The sequence below is a fragment of the Theropithecus gelada genome, chromosome 3 (genome assembly GCF_003255815.1).
Source record: "Theropithecus gelada isolate Dixy chromosome 3, Tgel_1.0, whole genome shotgun sequence".
NCBI lineage: Eukaryota > Metazoa > Chordata > Mammalia > Primates > Cercopithecidae > Theropithecus > Theropithecus gelada.
This window is the reverse complement of record NC_037670.1, coordinates 84097871-84114221: the sequence shown is the minus strand read 5'-3', so window position 1 is coordinate 84114221 and position 16351 is coordinate 84097871. Positions and strand designations below refer to the sequence as shown.

Here is a 16351-nt window from a genome sequence, read left to right as displayed (position 1 = left end):
ATGAAATAGGCTTGGTGGCCCTAGGCTAGAAGATAGTACGTGACCAAAGAACTAGGTAGGAGGTCTCCTTGCTTTCATCATAACTATCATTACTTTTCAGGTTCACTGCCTCTTCCTCCAAATCTACACACAGATTACTGCATTATTATTGTTAGTATTTTCCCAGACATTCAGCACCTACCCAGGTTTTTCATTTTGTCTATTCCCTGGGCTTGTGTGTGTGGTGTCTGTCTCCGTGGCTGCTTCCGTGGCGCTATGACAGTATTAATATGACAAAGAGTTGGTCAAATAGAAATTATGTAGGAGTCTCATTGTAATTCAGACACTTAATTTCCACTTAGCAGGAGATGCAGCCCTTGATGACTCACAGGTCGTGATCCTCATTCCCCTTCCTGGGTCACTCGTGTTTTTGGGTCTGTGGATAGACTGGCATTTTCTCCTCTCAAGTGCTGTGGCTCTTTACAAGCCTACAAATTCAAGACTTTTGAAAAACATTGTTAACATCCTTTTGGGAGGGTGATGGGTGAAGAAACCCAGAGAAGGAAACCCTGTGCAATCATTCGTATCCAGAGACCACTGTTGATATGTAACTAAAGTTCAAGAGGACAATCAAGGTATGCCAGAGTCGTGGTAGATGGGTACCCTGTAATGGACTTCTCAGTTACCACTGGTATCCCTTCCCCCATCCCAGCACACCCTCCTCATGATTGTCACCTTAGGAGACTAGGAATATTGCAAAATAAACATCTGGAAATGTTGATAGTAAACACAGAAGAGAAATGTCTTGCAAAACTAGCCACAGGTCAGGAAACCCTAATCTTATCATGGGTCCTGGAGACCATAATGCCATAGACTGTTCAGATGGGTGTTATGTTACTGCGAATGCAGATGTTTTCTTTCCATCCATTGTGGGCATCCTGTTTTGGAAAAGCCACTATAGCCAATGTCTAAAGGCTTGATCACTTTAGGACAGATTACTGTATACTTTTTACCTTAAAATAGAAGAGGGGACAGGAAATCACAGCTCCTTTAAAGCATGGAGGGCAGAGACATACACATGTATTTATACATTTTTTTCACTTACTTTATCAACTTAATCAATTTATTTATAAAATTTCCATGACCATAGGATGACCACCTAGAAGTGTGGACTATGGATCACTAGCATCAAAATCTCTGGGGAGTTTTGCTTAAATATACATATTCTGTCATAGCACCACAGAAATAAATCCCCACCTTGACCTATATAATCTCCAAGGTAATACCTGGAGACCTGCATTTTAATCTATTCCCCAGACATACTCAGGCACACCACATCTGAGAACCACTGACTGATGTTTGCTGGTTTGAGTGCCGGGCCAAGGGTCAGCCTTCAAGGGATTGAGATTCATTTATTTGTGCCTGCTTTTCTTTACCTGTGAAAGAGCATAGCTTGAAGTTTAGCACAAAGTGAGCATGCTTTTTCTCTTGGGGGTTTTTGACCTGGGGTCCATGGTTAAAAGGAGGAATCAGAGTGTTCATTAGATTTTTTCAAGGAGGATTATTGCCCAAGAAAAGTATGTTCTAACACCAGCTTAAATGCCTGCTTTCCAGTTTGTGTGGGTGCTAAAAGAAAAGAATTCGCCAGATGTGGTGGTACATACCGGTAGTTCCAGCTATGTGGGAGGCTAAGGTGCGAATATAATTTGAGCTCAGGAGTTTGAGGCTACAGAGAGCTATGACTGTGCATGTGAACAGCCACTTCACTCCATCCTGGGCAATGCAGTGAGACCCCATCTCTAAAGAAAGGGCACTGGGATTGACCCAGACAGTGCATGAATCTCATTTTCCTTCCCATTTCTATTAATAAAGGAAGAATTCTTAACTTTGTAAGAAATGAGAAATGTAGGATCTTTTTACTCCTAAATCTATAAATCCCCTTGGACATCATAATATCTACTTTTCCTCTTATAAGAATGGAAAAGAGGCTGGGTGGGGTGGCTCACACCTATAATCCCAGCACTTTGGGATCCACCCAAGGCGGGTGGATCACTTGAGGTCAGGAGTTCAAGACCAGCCTGGCCCACATAGCGAAACCCTGTCTCTACTAAGAATGCAAGAATTAGCTGGGTGTGGTGGTGTGTGCCTGTAGTCCCAGGTACTTGGGGGGCTGAGGTGGGAGAATTGCTTGAACCCAGGAGGCAGAGGTTGCAGTGAGCCGAGACGGCACCACTACACTCCAGCCTGGATGACAGAGTGAGACTCCGCTCAAAAAAAATAAAATAAAAGGAAAAGACAAGCCTGCATTATGTCTAAATCATATAGTACTCCATGTCTAGAAAAATCAAAACTTATACCAAAGCGTTTAAAAGAGTCACTATGATCATTTTATTAAAGTTTAGAGCTGAATTTTAGCATAAAGCAGGATTAACTGCACCTTTCTCTCCAGGATTCTGGTGTAAATAGAGAAACCACAGTCATGTACGGGCCTGAGAGGGACAGTAGAATGTGGAAGTGGGTTTGGAAACCAAAATATTATGTCAGCAGTTTTCTCTTTCATTTATTCACCCTTATCAAAACCAACTTTTTAACTCAGGGGCCCAGTTAATAAAAACATAGATAATTTCATTTGGAAGACCCAAGAGCTTCATGTTTGGGGTTTAAAAAAAAAATTCTTCTCATCCCCTCCGGGCAAAAGTGTTGGAGGGCGAATTCTCCTTGCAGAAACCCTCTTAATAAATCAGTGCTGGTGAACTTCTCTGCTCAGTGTAAGAGAAGGTCAGTTATTAAATAGACACAGAGCTCTACAGCTGGAATCCTTGTGGAAAGAAATGAAACCACAAATACAATTCCTTAGTTTAAGCCTGCCTTTTTATTTCTAATACCTTCAAAACCTCTTCAAACTCATTCTTACTTTTGTAGTTCTTTTTTTTTTTTTTTTCATTTAAACATGTTTTAACAATGAAAACAGCCAGCAGAGTATATTTTCAGGGTTATCCTATAGATACGTAAGTAATCCTTTTCTGAGGGTCTTTATGTGGAATTGCAAAGTGCTGAGGGGAGACAGAGGGAGAATATTCAGAAAGTAGATACTGCAGTGTTTTGAATTTATCACGTGCAAAGGGACAACATTTTTCCACTGATTTTGAAAGTCCCCATGAACTGCTTTTCCAGATAAAAATTCTCAGTGAATGAGGGTCAGCTTCTGGCAGTCCCAAGTTTTCCTCTCTGTGAAATGGGGAGACCCACCAGGGGAGCCTCGGAAACCAGCAGCTTGGGGGTTCCAGGAAAGGGGCAGGCATTGACTTTGCAGGTTTGGCTCAGAGTGTGGCCCCTGATGAGATTTCAGGGTGTAAAAGGGAGGGAACGAAGACCAGGTGAGCAGTGTAAGGCCCTCTTAGGACCTGAGGGAAGTGACCTTCTGTGTTTCTTACTTTTTGATGTTATGCCTTAAAAATGCTCTGTTCTTCTCTGCCTCTACTCCAACCCTCATCCATTGGAAAATCTCCCTGGTCAGAATCATGATGTTCCTAAGACCATTATCTTCCCACATTGCCTCTCCTGATTCCAGGGCCAATAGCAGTGCTTGCTTCTGGACACATGAATTAACCCAGGTCATGAGGAACACCTGGATTATAAAAGGTATTAGTGTACCAGTACAAAGCAGCGAATGGTCGCATTCCCAACTTTGGTATCAGACAACTTTTAGTTCAACTCTCAGCTCACAGTGGCTAATTGAGAAGAAGGAAAGACTGATGAAAGTTGACACTCTAAGGAAGAGTCTAGTCTGTTGCAGGCATCATTCCCCATCTCCCCAAAGAGCCAGGCAGGCCCAGAGCTTCACCTGATATTATTCTACTAACCCTACCAATGCTCATGAGTACACAGAGAGTAGAAAATCATCTCCAAACAAGGCTTGGACCCAGGGGCACAAATGAGCCCCCTACGGCTCAACATTTAAGGGGGCAATTCTTTTCAGGGTTGGGCAATTATTTTCAGGGTTGGACGATTGCAGACCTGCCCCTGAGAGTGAGCACCTCCTTAAATTTTGCACCCTAGGCACCTCACTTGCTTCAACCTGGACTGGTCCAGTCACCACACTTGGTCAAAGGGGAAACTAGGAATTTGGTTGATAACTTCCTTTAACCAAGGTTCCCCATAGAGCCTCCAGGAAAGGCCTCTTTCTCCTACATCATCAGTTGGGTTGTCAACCTCTCCCAAGCATAGCTGCTCTGAGCCAGTCTTGATCAGCTACTATGCCTTGTCTTGGCTCCACTCACACCAGAACATGAATTCAGTGTAGTTAGTCTGATAACATCGTTAGGCTCTAATCCTATATAAACTTTTACCCACAAAAGTTTGGACCTCCTTGGCTGGGCACTATGGATCACACCGGTAATCCCAGCACTTTGGAAGGCCAAGCTGGGAGGATCGCTTGGGTCCAAGAGTTCGAGACCAGCCTAGGCAACATAGGTAGACTTTGTCGCTACAAAAAGTAAACAAAATTAGCCAAGCATGGTGGTGCACACCTGTAGTTCCAGCTACTCAGAAGGCCAAGGTGGGGGGATCGCTTGAGCCCAGGAGGTCAAGGCTACGGTGAGCTGAAATCATGCCACTGCACTCCAGCCTAGGCAACAGAGCAAGACCCTGTATCACCCTATCTAAAAAAAAAAAAAAAAAAAAAAAAAAAAATCAGACCTCCTGTCCCCCACCATTATTTGAGTTCTTCCTGTAGTTCCCACTCTAGTCATAGAGATTGGTTAGAACTGACATGACCTTTCTTTGGACATGAAAAAATGCTGGAGGCAGTGTCTCTTTTTTAAGGGCACTCAACAACCATGCAAGAAGTCCCAACAGGAGAATATTTAGCTGCTCTGACCTCAAGTTCCAATTTCCCTGGATGCCTCATGTAGGAAGCTGGTAACAATAGTGTAGGATCAGCTGCTCTGACATCAACCACTTAGTGCTCATTCTGCCATCCTTGCTGTGGGAGTCCAAGAAAAGGGGAGCAAGAGGAATCTGAGGCCCTCCAGGGAGAAAAGGTATAGTGCAGGGATGGAGAAGGCCGACCAGTAGATTTCCTAGGATTTTCTTATTCTAGGTTTTCTAGATGCTTCAGATCCTAAGGAAGCTGCAGAAAAAGTGTGAGCAATAATACAAACAGGAAAAAGAACTTTCAGGAGGGAATATATTCAGGGAAGACCGAGCAGTCTGTGTTGCTACTAGTTCAGGCTCAGTTACATTTCTTTTTCTTTAATTAATTTATTACTATTATTATCATCATCATTATCATTATTAGAGACAGAATCTTGCTCTGTCTCCCAGCCTGGAGTGCAGTGGTGCGATCATGCCTCACTGTAGTCTCGAACTCCTGGGCTCAAGTGATCCTCCCACCTCAGCCTCCCACCTCAGCCCCAGTAGCAGGACTATAGATGTATGCCACCACACCCAGCCTCAGTTACATTTCTTAGGGACCTACTATGTATGGGCCAGGTGCTAGGGAGAGAAAGACAAATAGCACAGTCTCTGTCTTGGAGGAGCAAATGGCTGCTGAAGAAGACAAGCACGAAGAGATCCTCTCCATAGTTGGCTTATTGCTGGGATAGAATCTGCTTCAGGACGCCAAAGGAGCACAGAGTAATGGCCACCCCTACACCAGCCTGGTAGCCCAGCAAGGAGACCGTGGAAAAGATAATGCCAGAGCTGAGGATTGTATTCATTCATTCACTCATTCGTTTATTCAACAAATATTCCAGGACTGTCAACTGTCTTTCAGACACTGGTTTAGGTTTAAGTGATACAATGACTTGCACATTTTAAGAAGTTAGAGAAAAAACACTATTGGAAGCAGAATTGATATTATTTTAGGGCTAATCAAACAGCTGTTGTGACTTGTTAATATCTATCCCCAAAAGTTTCCTGATGCCTCCACCATTATAAATTCATTCCTTTGTTTGAGACATATTCAGCATTACCACATCCGTGAATTACAAATAGGTTTTGACACAGGAAAGGCTAGTGAATTGCCTAAGAGTACTTAGAACCAGGGTTGGGCTATAGGAGGTGCAGTAGTTACACGCCAAGAGTCACCAAGGGCAGATCACTCCCCTGTCTTCTCTCTGGGAGCACCTGGAGCTGACTTCAGCGGGGCTGACAATTTAAGCCAGCGAAGCCTGCTTGCACATGGTTCAGGATGCATGCTGCACCGGGTCACCTAGGCGGCCCCTCATCCTCTGTCCACTGTGAAAACACGGGACACCCAAGTTGAAGGGAATGCTGAATGACACCATGTGGGTGTGCAGTGGTCTGTGACCAGAGGGTTCACTGGAAGCAATTTGCAAAGGAGGCCTTAGAAAACCACCTGGATGGTTATTGTAAATTAAAAAAGGAAGAGATGCCACTTTTCTCTGAATAATTTTTAATACTAGGTTTATGGCTGGGTACATGTGATAGTCATTACGGCTTATTTAACTCTGAAATTATCTGGCCCTTCAAACTCCACTGGGACTGTAGAAATCTTGGGTTAAATTTTAAAAACAATGTTTGAAAGAAGATGATATGCTTTTCCTTGAGGAGAATAAATTCAAACCTAAAAGAGGGGGAAAAAGCAAAACAAAACAAAAAAACCCCAGCTCTCTCTAGGAAGGATCTCCATTGTTTCTTATATTCGCTGTATTTCTCATAACGTGTCTGAACTCAGAAATTCACCCAGGCACACAAAAAGTCTACTCTAGTCGGCTGTTGAGCCCCTCCATCCCTGCAATCCAAGTTGTGTCTCTTCTATTGGGTTGTTTGGAAAGAGTCCAAAAGCATTCTGAACTCTGAGCTCAAATCTCAAAGGTTTCCACTTCTTCGGAGCCGAACATTTCATCAGGAGCTGGGAGTGTGTGAGTGAGTTACACCGAACAGCTGCGCGGTACCCACCACCCTCTCCCCAAGGATGACACGCTCTGCAAAGGAGGGTGTTGTAAGCATTCCTGAGCAAGCCAGCTAATCTGGAGACCTAGCCTGTTGGCCGGGGGCTACTTCTAAGAAGCCTCCCTCTGGAATTACAGCATCTTATGACTTCTATCTATGAAGCCCCCCTTCTTCAGAGGAGCAGCTAGGACATGGGGTAGGGGAGAAGGCCAAATGGGTGAAAAAGGAATCTCTTGAGTCAGAGGGGAATTTTGTTTTGGGAACAGCATCTTATCTCTCTTTAGCTGCTCACAGGAAGGAAAATGGGAAAGTAGGGCTTCTTTTCAAGTGGGGAGGCACCCAGCAGCCAGTGGAATGCCTGATTTGGAAGGGGCAGGAGGGAATACTTATGTCCTGAACAACAAGTGCAAATGTAAATATTCAGACCCTTTGAACTCTGAAATTGATTTCAATTCAGGCCAGCACTCCAAAGTTGTTTTATTGGGATGTTGAAGTGTTCTGACACATTGGTGGTTTAACGGCATCATCATCAGACACAGACATTTCTGGGTCCTTGGCATTTGTCTGGGTTTTAGAAACACTGTACCCATTGGCGATTTCACTCCCTGATCAGAGGCACACTGGCCGCCTTCAAACCTCTTGTTTTCTTGCTCCTCCTGGTAGAAGCAATGATGCTGGTGGGCCTCATCTGAGGTCCGTGCCTGGCATTGGCCGAAGCGATCATCTCCTTTGTTACTTCCCAAGCAAGGCACAGGAAAGCCATCTTTACATCACCTCTATTTAAAGCACAGGGTCCCTTTTGCCTATGTCACTGAAAAACCACAGAAGCCTGGTATCTAGTGGATTCACCCAGCCCCTGTAATATGGTGTAAGAAAAATCCTGCAGAGAACATTTTCCCATTGAGCTTACAAAAAGATGTACATTTGGAAAACTCTACCACATATCCATTTTGTACTAAAAATAATAACAGAAAACATTTTAATAAGAAAACTAAAGTGGGGAGGGGAGATTTGGGGGGTAGGGAAGGGAGAGTGAAAGTCCATAGCTTGATATTAACCAAGATGGTCAATGGCTCATTTAAAAAAGAAAAAAGTAGTTTATACAAAATCTTGCCAACCTGCCTTGAAGTGTAAAGGCTTGTAGAAGCTATTGAAAATTTTGTTTTATTTATTCCCCTTAGCAGAAGAAAAAATCAATGGCTGCTTGGCAAGTCAGACGTAAATGAGTTATACAGGCCACTGACATGGTGGACCAAACTTTATAACAACCACATTTGCCGCTGTCAGGCCACAGGCTTCAGTGGCGCCAGCTGTAATTATGGCTGATCACCTCTAATTCAGAGCTGCCTGCCTTGATAAAGGTGTCACTCGGAGCCACTGTGGCATCAGCATCAATTGAGGATGTCAAACCAAAGGGCAGCCTGCTGGAGAAAGCGCTTCCCCACCCCAACCCCCAGGGTCCTGGAGACCCTTGGGCAAATATTGCTTTTTAACTCTTCACCCTGAGTACAGCGACACTCCCTGAAGCTGTGATTTAAATTCCAGGGGATTCAGATGAATATCCCTGACCTCCATCAGTGGACATCTTTAATAAGCCGAGAGATTCCTCCAAAAACAGAGTTTAGAAGTCAAGTTCCTCTCTGCTTTGCAACATGCAAAGAGACAAATGTTTGTCTTATCTACCTGATTCACTGGCCACAAAAGGCTTTAGGGGCAATAGACTGTAGCACAAGCCATGGTCATTTTCGGAAAAGGAAAAAAAAAAATTGCAGTTTCATGCCTTTCTTCTGCTTTTGTGGTATTTAAAAAAAAAAAAAAATCCTAGTGAACTTCCCATTTTCATGTTACTTTTTTCTTTTTGAAGGAAGCATGAAGGGTAAGGAGAAATAGCAAAACGGAGAGACGATGGGGTTAAAAAGCCCTGTTAATAGAGTAGAGAAGTGTCTGGAGTGTTGTCCTGGTGGAACCTTGAGTGGGGAGGTGTGAAGTGAGGGGTAGAATTCAGCCATTAAAAGGGCTTCACTGTCATTTGTGAAGGATCATGCTTGACTGCCCCCACCTCCCCAGGCTGTTTTTCCTCACTCTGTAATTAAAAAAGAGACACACATACTGTCTGTTCTCCTCTTTAAAGTCACAGACGGCTCCACCCGCACCAGCACCCCCTCCAGCGAGTTGAGTTGTGGGGGCACAGCCTGTCTTTGATTTTAAGGGGGGACTTGTCTTCCTTCCCTCTCCTTTGGAAGGTTTACCTGAGAGTGGAGTGCTGATCTCAGAAAGGCAAGTGTTGTGTCTTGTGGCTGGGGTCTTTTTCCTTTAGCACATGACAGGGTGACCCATAGGGGACAAGGGAGAAGTGACTGATTTCACAGCCCTTGGTGGCTCCAGACACGGGCACATGTTTGGACCAGAAGTGGTTTTGCCCTTGCTGACAGGGAGGTCAGATGCGAGAACTCTCTGGAGGGGTGGCGGTTGGCATTCAGCAACAGAAAATCCCATCCAGCTCCAGGAAAAAAGGGCCCTGGGCAATGGAAACCCTGTCACCTGGTTCTGAACCAAAGCCCAAGCTGCTAACTGAGGTTGGTTTTTAACACTCACACCTTCCAACCGGCTGTCTTTCACTCCCTGCTTCCCCATCTCTACACGTGTCTTGATGTTATTTCCCTTTCTCCAAACACAGGGCACTCTTTTTTTTTTTCAGCAGAACCAGCTGACCCCTGCCTGCAGAACTCCGGGTCCCTCTTGGAGCTCTCTGATGGCAGCTGTAGGGCCATCCCCAGCGGCACTGTTTCCCCCTTTGTTTACCCGTTTCTAAGGGCAAGTGCACCACGAAGGCTCTCTGAGTCTGGAACTCGGCCTGGGGCTGTTTTGGTTACATTGAAGTTTTTGCTTCAGTTCTGCCAGATTTAAATGGTGACTTCACTAGCACTGAGCTAAAAAGGAGAAGGGGGAGGAGGGCGAGACCAGGAGAAAGAGAGCAAGTGAGCGAGAGCCCAGCCGGAGGGAGAGCCAGAGCTAGGCGCAAAAGAAGGGCCAGCACATTACATCATCGCTTGGCCTGGAATCAAATGGGAAGGATATGACTCACTCAAGCTAGTTAAGCTTTGGCTCAAATTCTACACACACTCATTCCAGAGCTCTCATGTTCTGCACCTCAGGAGGGAATTCAGCCTCAGTGATGTCCATGAGGTTTGTTTTTAATTTTATTTTCTTTTCTCCTGATTTTATAGATTTTTTTTTGCCCCTACTGCCTTCTGTTTTTGAGCCTTCGTCCTCCTCCTCCTCCTCTTCATTTTCTCCCCCTTCTCCCTTTCTGCCCGTCTTTGTTTCTCCTCTTCTTCCTTCTCCTCTTTCCCCAGCCCCTCCGCTCCTCTTCTTGCCCGAAGAGGCATTTCTTTTCACTTCGATCAGAGTTTTTGTTCTAGCACAGAGACCTGAATGAGTTGAACAGAGGCCGGGTTGAAGGGGGGAAAAAAAAAAAAGCAGAGCAAACCAAAGCAACCAGAGCAAAAGGGCCACAAATAAAAAGCGAAGCGAGAAAGAGCAAACTCGGGCGAAGTTTCTTTGCTGCGGTGTCGCTCCTAATCGGAGGAGACAGGGAGAGAGTTAAAATGCAGGAACCAATCGCTTGAATGGTGATGTAATGCAAGAACCGCAGGGTAGTTAAGTAATGTGAGAGCGAGGGGGTCAGGGTTGCAAAGCATTTACCTGCTCTCAAGGGGTTTTCAGTTTATTATCAATTGCAGTGACTGTAACCGGCTTCAGACTGCAATCTCTAATTATTCACAGACGCTCCTTTTTTATCTTTTATTATTAAAAGTAAAACTATATTGTGGTATTTTAAAATAACACGATATTATCACAGCTGTGTATTATTTTCTGCCAGGATTCTCTCTCTCTCTCTCTGTTTTAAGTGGCTCAAAACTGTTGTCTTTTCATAAAAGGTGGAAGTGATGGTGTGGCGGTGGGGCGGGGGGCGGTTGGAGGGGTGAGTTTTGAGTGTAACTGGTGAATTGTAAATGACTGGAAAACTGTGTGTATGTTGTATGAAAAGTGATTGTGCTGTTCCATTTATTATTAAGAATATACTGCAGGTTTTAAAAGTAATAGATGATGATCCTTAAAAGTAGTTATAGTCTTTCCCCTATTATTTCAGCGAAGGTTAACAGCAATTGTGCGTTTACTTGAGCGTGTTGACTTTCTGTTGTTCCACATGCTAATTAATCCGGTGCTGTCTTTAAGAGTTTTATGTTCTTGAATTAATTTTTTAGATGACATGCTTCAGTAGTGAGGGGGTGATGATGAAGACTTCTTGATTGAGTTGTTAATATTTGAGAGTAAGAAATTAACATGAAATACAGCAAGAGAGGGGCAAAGGATTGTGTTCTTAATGTTTAAAGGATCTCGTGTACTCAGAGAGACTTTGACGTTTCGAAAATTATTACCACGTTTCTGTTTCGTAGAAGAGATTTCGTATTGTGATATGCTGCCTGGGTTGAGTGCTTTCTGACACCATCCAGCATTATTAGATAGTAATAAACTGAAACCCTCTAAAACAAGAGGGCAAGTCCAACACTTTCTCATTCTGGGAACTTCACAACTTCTCTTGGGCTTATTTAGTTGTGATCATTCTACAGCTGGATGCATATTGAGGCATGCGGCACATACCAGAAATGTGTCTATATTTATTTATTTAACGCATGTTTTGGATATCATTAATTGTGACTTTATGGATCTTCTCTCTTTCCTCCTTTTTTGGGCAGAGGTGGAAGTGGGGAGCAGTGGGGAGAAGTAATTTTTGGAGGAAATAGCATGATGTGTGGGGAGGCCTGAGTGTTAATTCTGATGCTTGACCTTGAACAAATCATTTAAACCACCTGGGCTCTGCTCTAAAGGTCAGGAAAGGGCAAGGTGGGCTAGAAGCTGCTCGCCGCATGGGGAACCAATCTTAGATAATCTCTGAAGTCTCTTTCCACTCGAAAGTTCTGTGTGTATATCCATGTTCTATGCAAAAGTTTGCTAAAGAGTATTTGGCATAGCTTTTCAGAGAAAAGTACATTTGAAATTCAGGATGAATTAGTACTTGAAAAGAAGTGAATGGGGGAGGATGGACAGGAGTATATCTTTCTCCACTTTGAAGTTTGATTTTTATTTGTTTACTTTTTGCTTTTTGGCAAAAAAACAAACACGGTAAACTTTTTAGTTTTCAAATGCTACCTTTGAGGAGACTCAATGAGATAAATTACCTAGGTAAGACTGCCAAAAAGAGTGGCAGAGTAGACGAGGGAGAATTCACCTGCCCAGAAACTTTTCTAAAAGATCCCGCACACCCTTCAGGTTCATGAAATGGTGCCAAAAATGCAGCAGACACAGACCCTTGTGCTTCAGTTGCTCACATGGAGCAGAACAGTATTTTTAATGAATTTATTCCCCCAAAGATTGCATGACTACTTGATAAGTTTCTGTAATTTTAACATAAACTCAAGTTTTTAAAGGAGATTTAAGGCTACATGTGAAAACCTTCAAAGATCATGAAAGGCGAAACTGTATGTGCTTGTTAGATAATTCTCCAGACAATACTCCTATTCTTCAGCCAAATTCCAGGGTAGTAGCCTTATTATAAAGTATATATTTATGTATCCGGGGTAGTAGCCTTGTTGTAAAGTATGTACTTATGTACTTATGGGCCCAGCTTAATTGCGCACAGGGAAGGACCTTAACTATGCCTATCTGTGGGAAGAAATTACCCAGAGCTAAAATGAAACCAGTGGTGAAGATTATTAGTCATTGTGCATAGTTTGATGAGTGCCAAGTGTGTGCTTGGGACTCTTCAGGAATAAAGAGGGCATGATTTCTTTTTTTAGAGCATTACAATTTATGTTGACTTGGCTCCGAATTGTTCACTCATATTCAGAAATGCTCTGCTTGTGACTGACAGAGACAAGGCCGGGAGCACTAGCCTGTCTGTGGCTTCTCCATGCCAGCTGTGATACCAGGTTGCACTTACATGATCTCAGCTCATTACACTTACCCACAGTAACCCAGAGGGCTACAAATTATTAATTCCACTGTTTGATGACTGTTTGGTTCTGTGTCATGGTTTTTGTTTTGATTTTTGGTTTTTAATTAAAAATTTTTATTCAGATAAGTATAAATTTACATGCATTCATAAGAAATAATATGGAAAGGGCCAGGCACGATGGCTCATGCCTGTAATGCCAGCACTTTGGGAGGCCAAGGCGGGTGGATCACGAGGTCAGGAGATCGAGACCATCTGGCTAACACGGTGAAACCACGTCTCGACTAAAAAATACAAAAAATTAGCCATGCGTGATGGCGGGCACCTGTAGTCCCAGCTATTCAGAGGCTGAGGCAGGAGAATGGTGTGAACCCGGGAGGCGGAGGTTGCAGTGAGCCGAGATCACGCCACTGCACTCCAGCCTGGGCAACAAAGCGACACTCTGTCTCAAAAAAAAAAAAAAAAAAAAAAAGAAGTAAATAAATGATATGGAGAGATTCCCATGTATTCTTTGCCCAGTTATCCTCAATGGTAACATCTTGCAAAACTGTGGTAGTACATTACTACAATCAAAATATGGACACTGTTACAATCCATCCATCCTGTTCTGCGTTCCTGTATGAACAAGCACACAGTTTTGCCTTTCATGATTTCTGAAGGTTTTCAAATGTAGCCCTAAATCTCCTTTAACAACTCGAGTTTGTGTTAAAATTATAGGAACTTATCAAGTAGTCATGCAATCTTTGGGGGAATAAATTTATTAAAAATACTGTTCTGCTCCTTGCGAGCAACTGAAGCACAAGAGCGTGTGTCTTCTGCATTTTTGACACCATTTCATGAATCTGAAAGATGTGCAGGATCTTTTAGAAAAGTTTATGGGCTGTAAATTCTCCCATTTTACTTGTATTTGGGGTGTGTGTCTGTGTGTGTGTTGTTTTTGTCAATGTGAAAACTAAGAGTCAGGCTTACCCAAGTACATATAAGCTCTGGCGACTGGAGTCCAGTTCACTCTAGGTCTAGCTCACCATCACCAACAAACTTTCCATCACCACCCTGACTTGGTAAGGGAAGGGGCATAATGCCCTTGCCTGTCAATGAAAGTCATCAAATACCCAGTTGGGGAGTCCTGGTGACAGTGACTGTGTTTTACCTCCCCTTGGGACATGGCCATTGCATGGGTTTGCCTTCCACAGGGTCCCTGGGGCTGTGCTCCACAGGTGAGCAGGTGGAGGAGGAGAGATGGCTTTGCTAGCACAACAAAAGATGCATCAATCTCTTCCCTCTGCCCACCAGACACAGAGCAGAACAGTGCCAGCTGTCCATGCCTAAGCATCACCATGGGCGATGCTGAACTCACATTCTTCCTCCTTGCCCTCCCATGTTTCCCTTGGTGAGACCTTCTGTGACAGGAAGGATGGGGATAACATCAAGCAGGCACTGCTAGTCAGAGAAGCAGGGTGGGGTCTCCCAAAAAGACCATGGCCTTTGGGGTTAAAAAGGCCTGGATTCAATCACTCTTCTACTTACTGGCTGTGTGACTTTGACAAGGCACTTCACCTCTCTGTGCCACAGTTCCTACCTTCTCTGTAAATTATGGATAACCAGACTGACCTCATGGAGCCATTGCAACGGTTGGAGATAAGGGTTTGTTTGTTTGTTTTTGTTTTTGTTTTTGTTTTTGAGACAGAGTCTCAGTCTGTTGCCCAAGCCGGATGGAGGGAGATAAGGTTTTAAGGCCCCTGGCACATAGTGAGCCGATGGGGAAGAAATCTTGGTGGTTTGTGTTGTTGAGGATTCTGTTGGATAGGATTCTCCTCACAGCAGTCCCTGCTGCAGGTACGGCCTCCCTGACTCTAACTGGGCTTCTTGTCCCAGCATTACTCAGCCTTCTTCTTTCTCTAGCCTTTCTTCTGTTATGCCCTTTTTTTAAATTCTGGAAATCAAGCAGGTTTGAGATCACACAAGGTCCTAGAAACAGAGAAGTACAAGGACCATTCTGACTGAAGTGACGTGAGGATACTAGCGATTAAAATGCCAAATTTCCCATGATCTGGGTGGAGGGAGGGACACAGGACATCACAGTTTGGAAGAAAGGATTCTTACTGCCCATCCACGGTCATGTGGCACCGTGAACAAGAAAAGAAAGTGAGATGGAGGTGAGTGAATTCAGTCATGAGAACTGAATTCTATTCCTAGCCCGACTAAAAGAAGTTTCTAGGCCAGGCATGGTGGCTTGCGCCTGTAATCCCAGCACTTTGGGAGGCCAAGGCAGTCAGATCACCTGAGGTCTGGAGTTCGAGAGCAGCCGGGCCAACATGGTGAAACCTGTCTCTACTAAAACTACAAAAATTAGCCGGGTGTGGTGGCGGTTGCCTGTAATCTCAGCTACTTGGAAAGCTGAGGCTAGAGAATTGCTTGAACCCAGGAGGCAAAGGTTGCAGTGAGATTGCACCATTGCACTCCAGCCTGGGCAACAGAGCGAGACTCCGGTTAAAAAAGGATGTTTTGTAGACTGAAGAGAAAGGGACTTCCAAGGAGGCAAGTGGAAGAGAGGATGGCGGGTGGTGGAATTATACAACATCTATGGGGCCCAAGAGGCATCTTGAGAGTTCCATGCTGGCATCCCCAAATCTAAGCTGCAAAAGAGCCTATGGTGTCTCAAGCTACTTGAAAGAAGCATTGTCTCAGATTTTACTTAGTAAGCTTTGGTCAGGAAGGCCAGGTCAACATTAAGAAGCAGAAATTAGTGTAGACTGAGAATGAGCCCTGTCATGTGCCTGACAGAAAATGGGCTGGGCCAATCTGGAAGTGTACTTTAAAAAGAAGCAGCTGTGACCAGGCGCAGTGGCTCACACCTTTAATCACAGCACTTTGGGAGGCCGAGGTGAGTGGACTGCCTGAGCTCAGGAGTTTGAAACCAAGCCTAGGCAACACGGTGAAACCCCCGTCTCTACCAAAATACAAAAAAAAAAAAAAAAAAAAAATTAGCTGGGCATGGCAGCATGCACCTATAGTCCCACCTACTCAGGAGGCTGAGGCAGGAGAATTGCTTGAACTTGGGAGGTGGAAAGAAGCAGCTGTGGAATAAAGCACTAGCTTCACCTTTCTGCTCCCTTTTTGTTTGTTTTTCTGGGATTCTGACCTTCATAAGGGGACTCCTTTTACATTGGATATTGCAGAAAGATGCATGTGCAAGTACCTGAGTGGGCAGTCACAATGCAGGGATGTGGAGAATGGCCAGGAAGAGGAAGGAAAATGGGTGGCATTGGTAAGTGTGGGCCAGGCCAATACAAATGTTGTGGTCTGAATTTCAATTTGTGATTTTTAAATGGCTTTGCTATTTGTGATTAAAATGTAGGCTATAAGACTGGGTGTGGCCAGAGGTGGTGGCTCATGCCTGTAATCCCAGCATTTTGGGAAGCCGAGGCAGGCAGATCA

The 16351-nt window shown here is 44.2% G+C and overlaps 1 protein-coding gene across 5 annotated transcripts in view; it reads left to right on the top strand.

Moving 5' to 3' along the window:
• CREB5 (cAMP responsive element binding protein 5) overlaps positions 1-16351 on the top strand; it is a 418280-nt gene that overhangs the window by 267992 nt on the left and 133937 nt on the right. The window contains exon 1 of one of the 5 annotated variants that reach the window (XM_025380690.1): positions 9867-10083. The exons of the other annotated variants lie outside the window; for them this stretch is intronic. Coding sequence (XP_025236475.1) covers positions 10037-10083 — 47 coding nt within the window. The 5' untranslated portion in view covers positions 9867-10036. Of the gene's footprint in view, positions 1-9866; positions 10084-16351 lie in introns of those variants that run through there. 5 annotated transcript variants of the gene reach the window in all.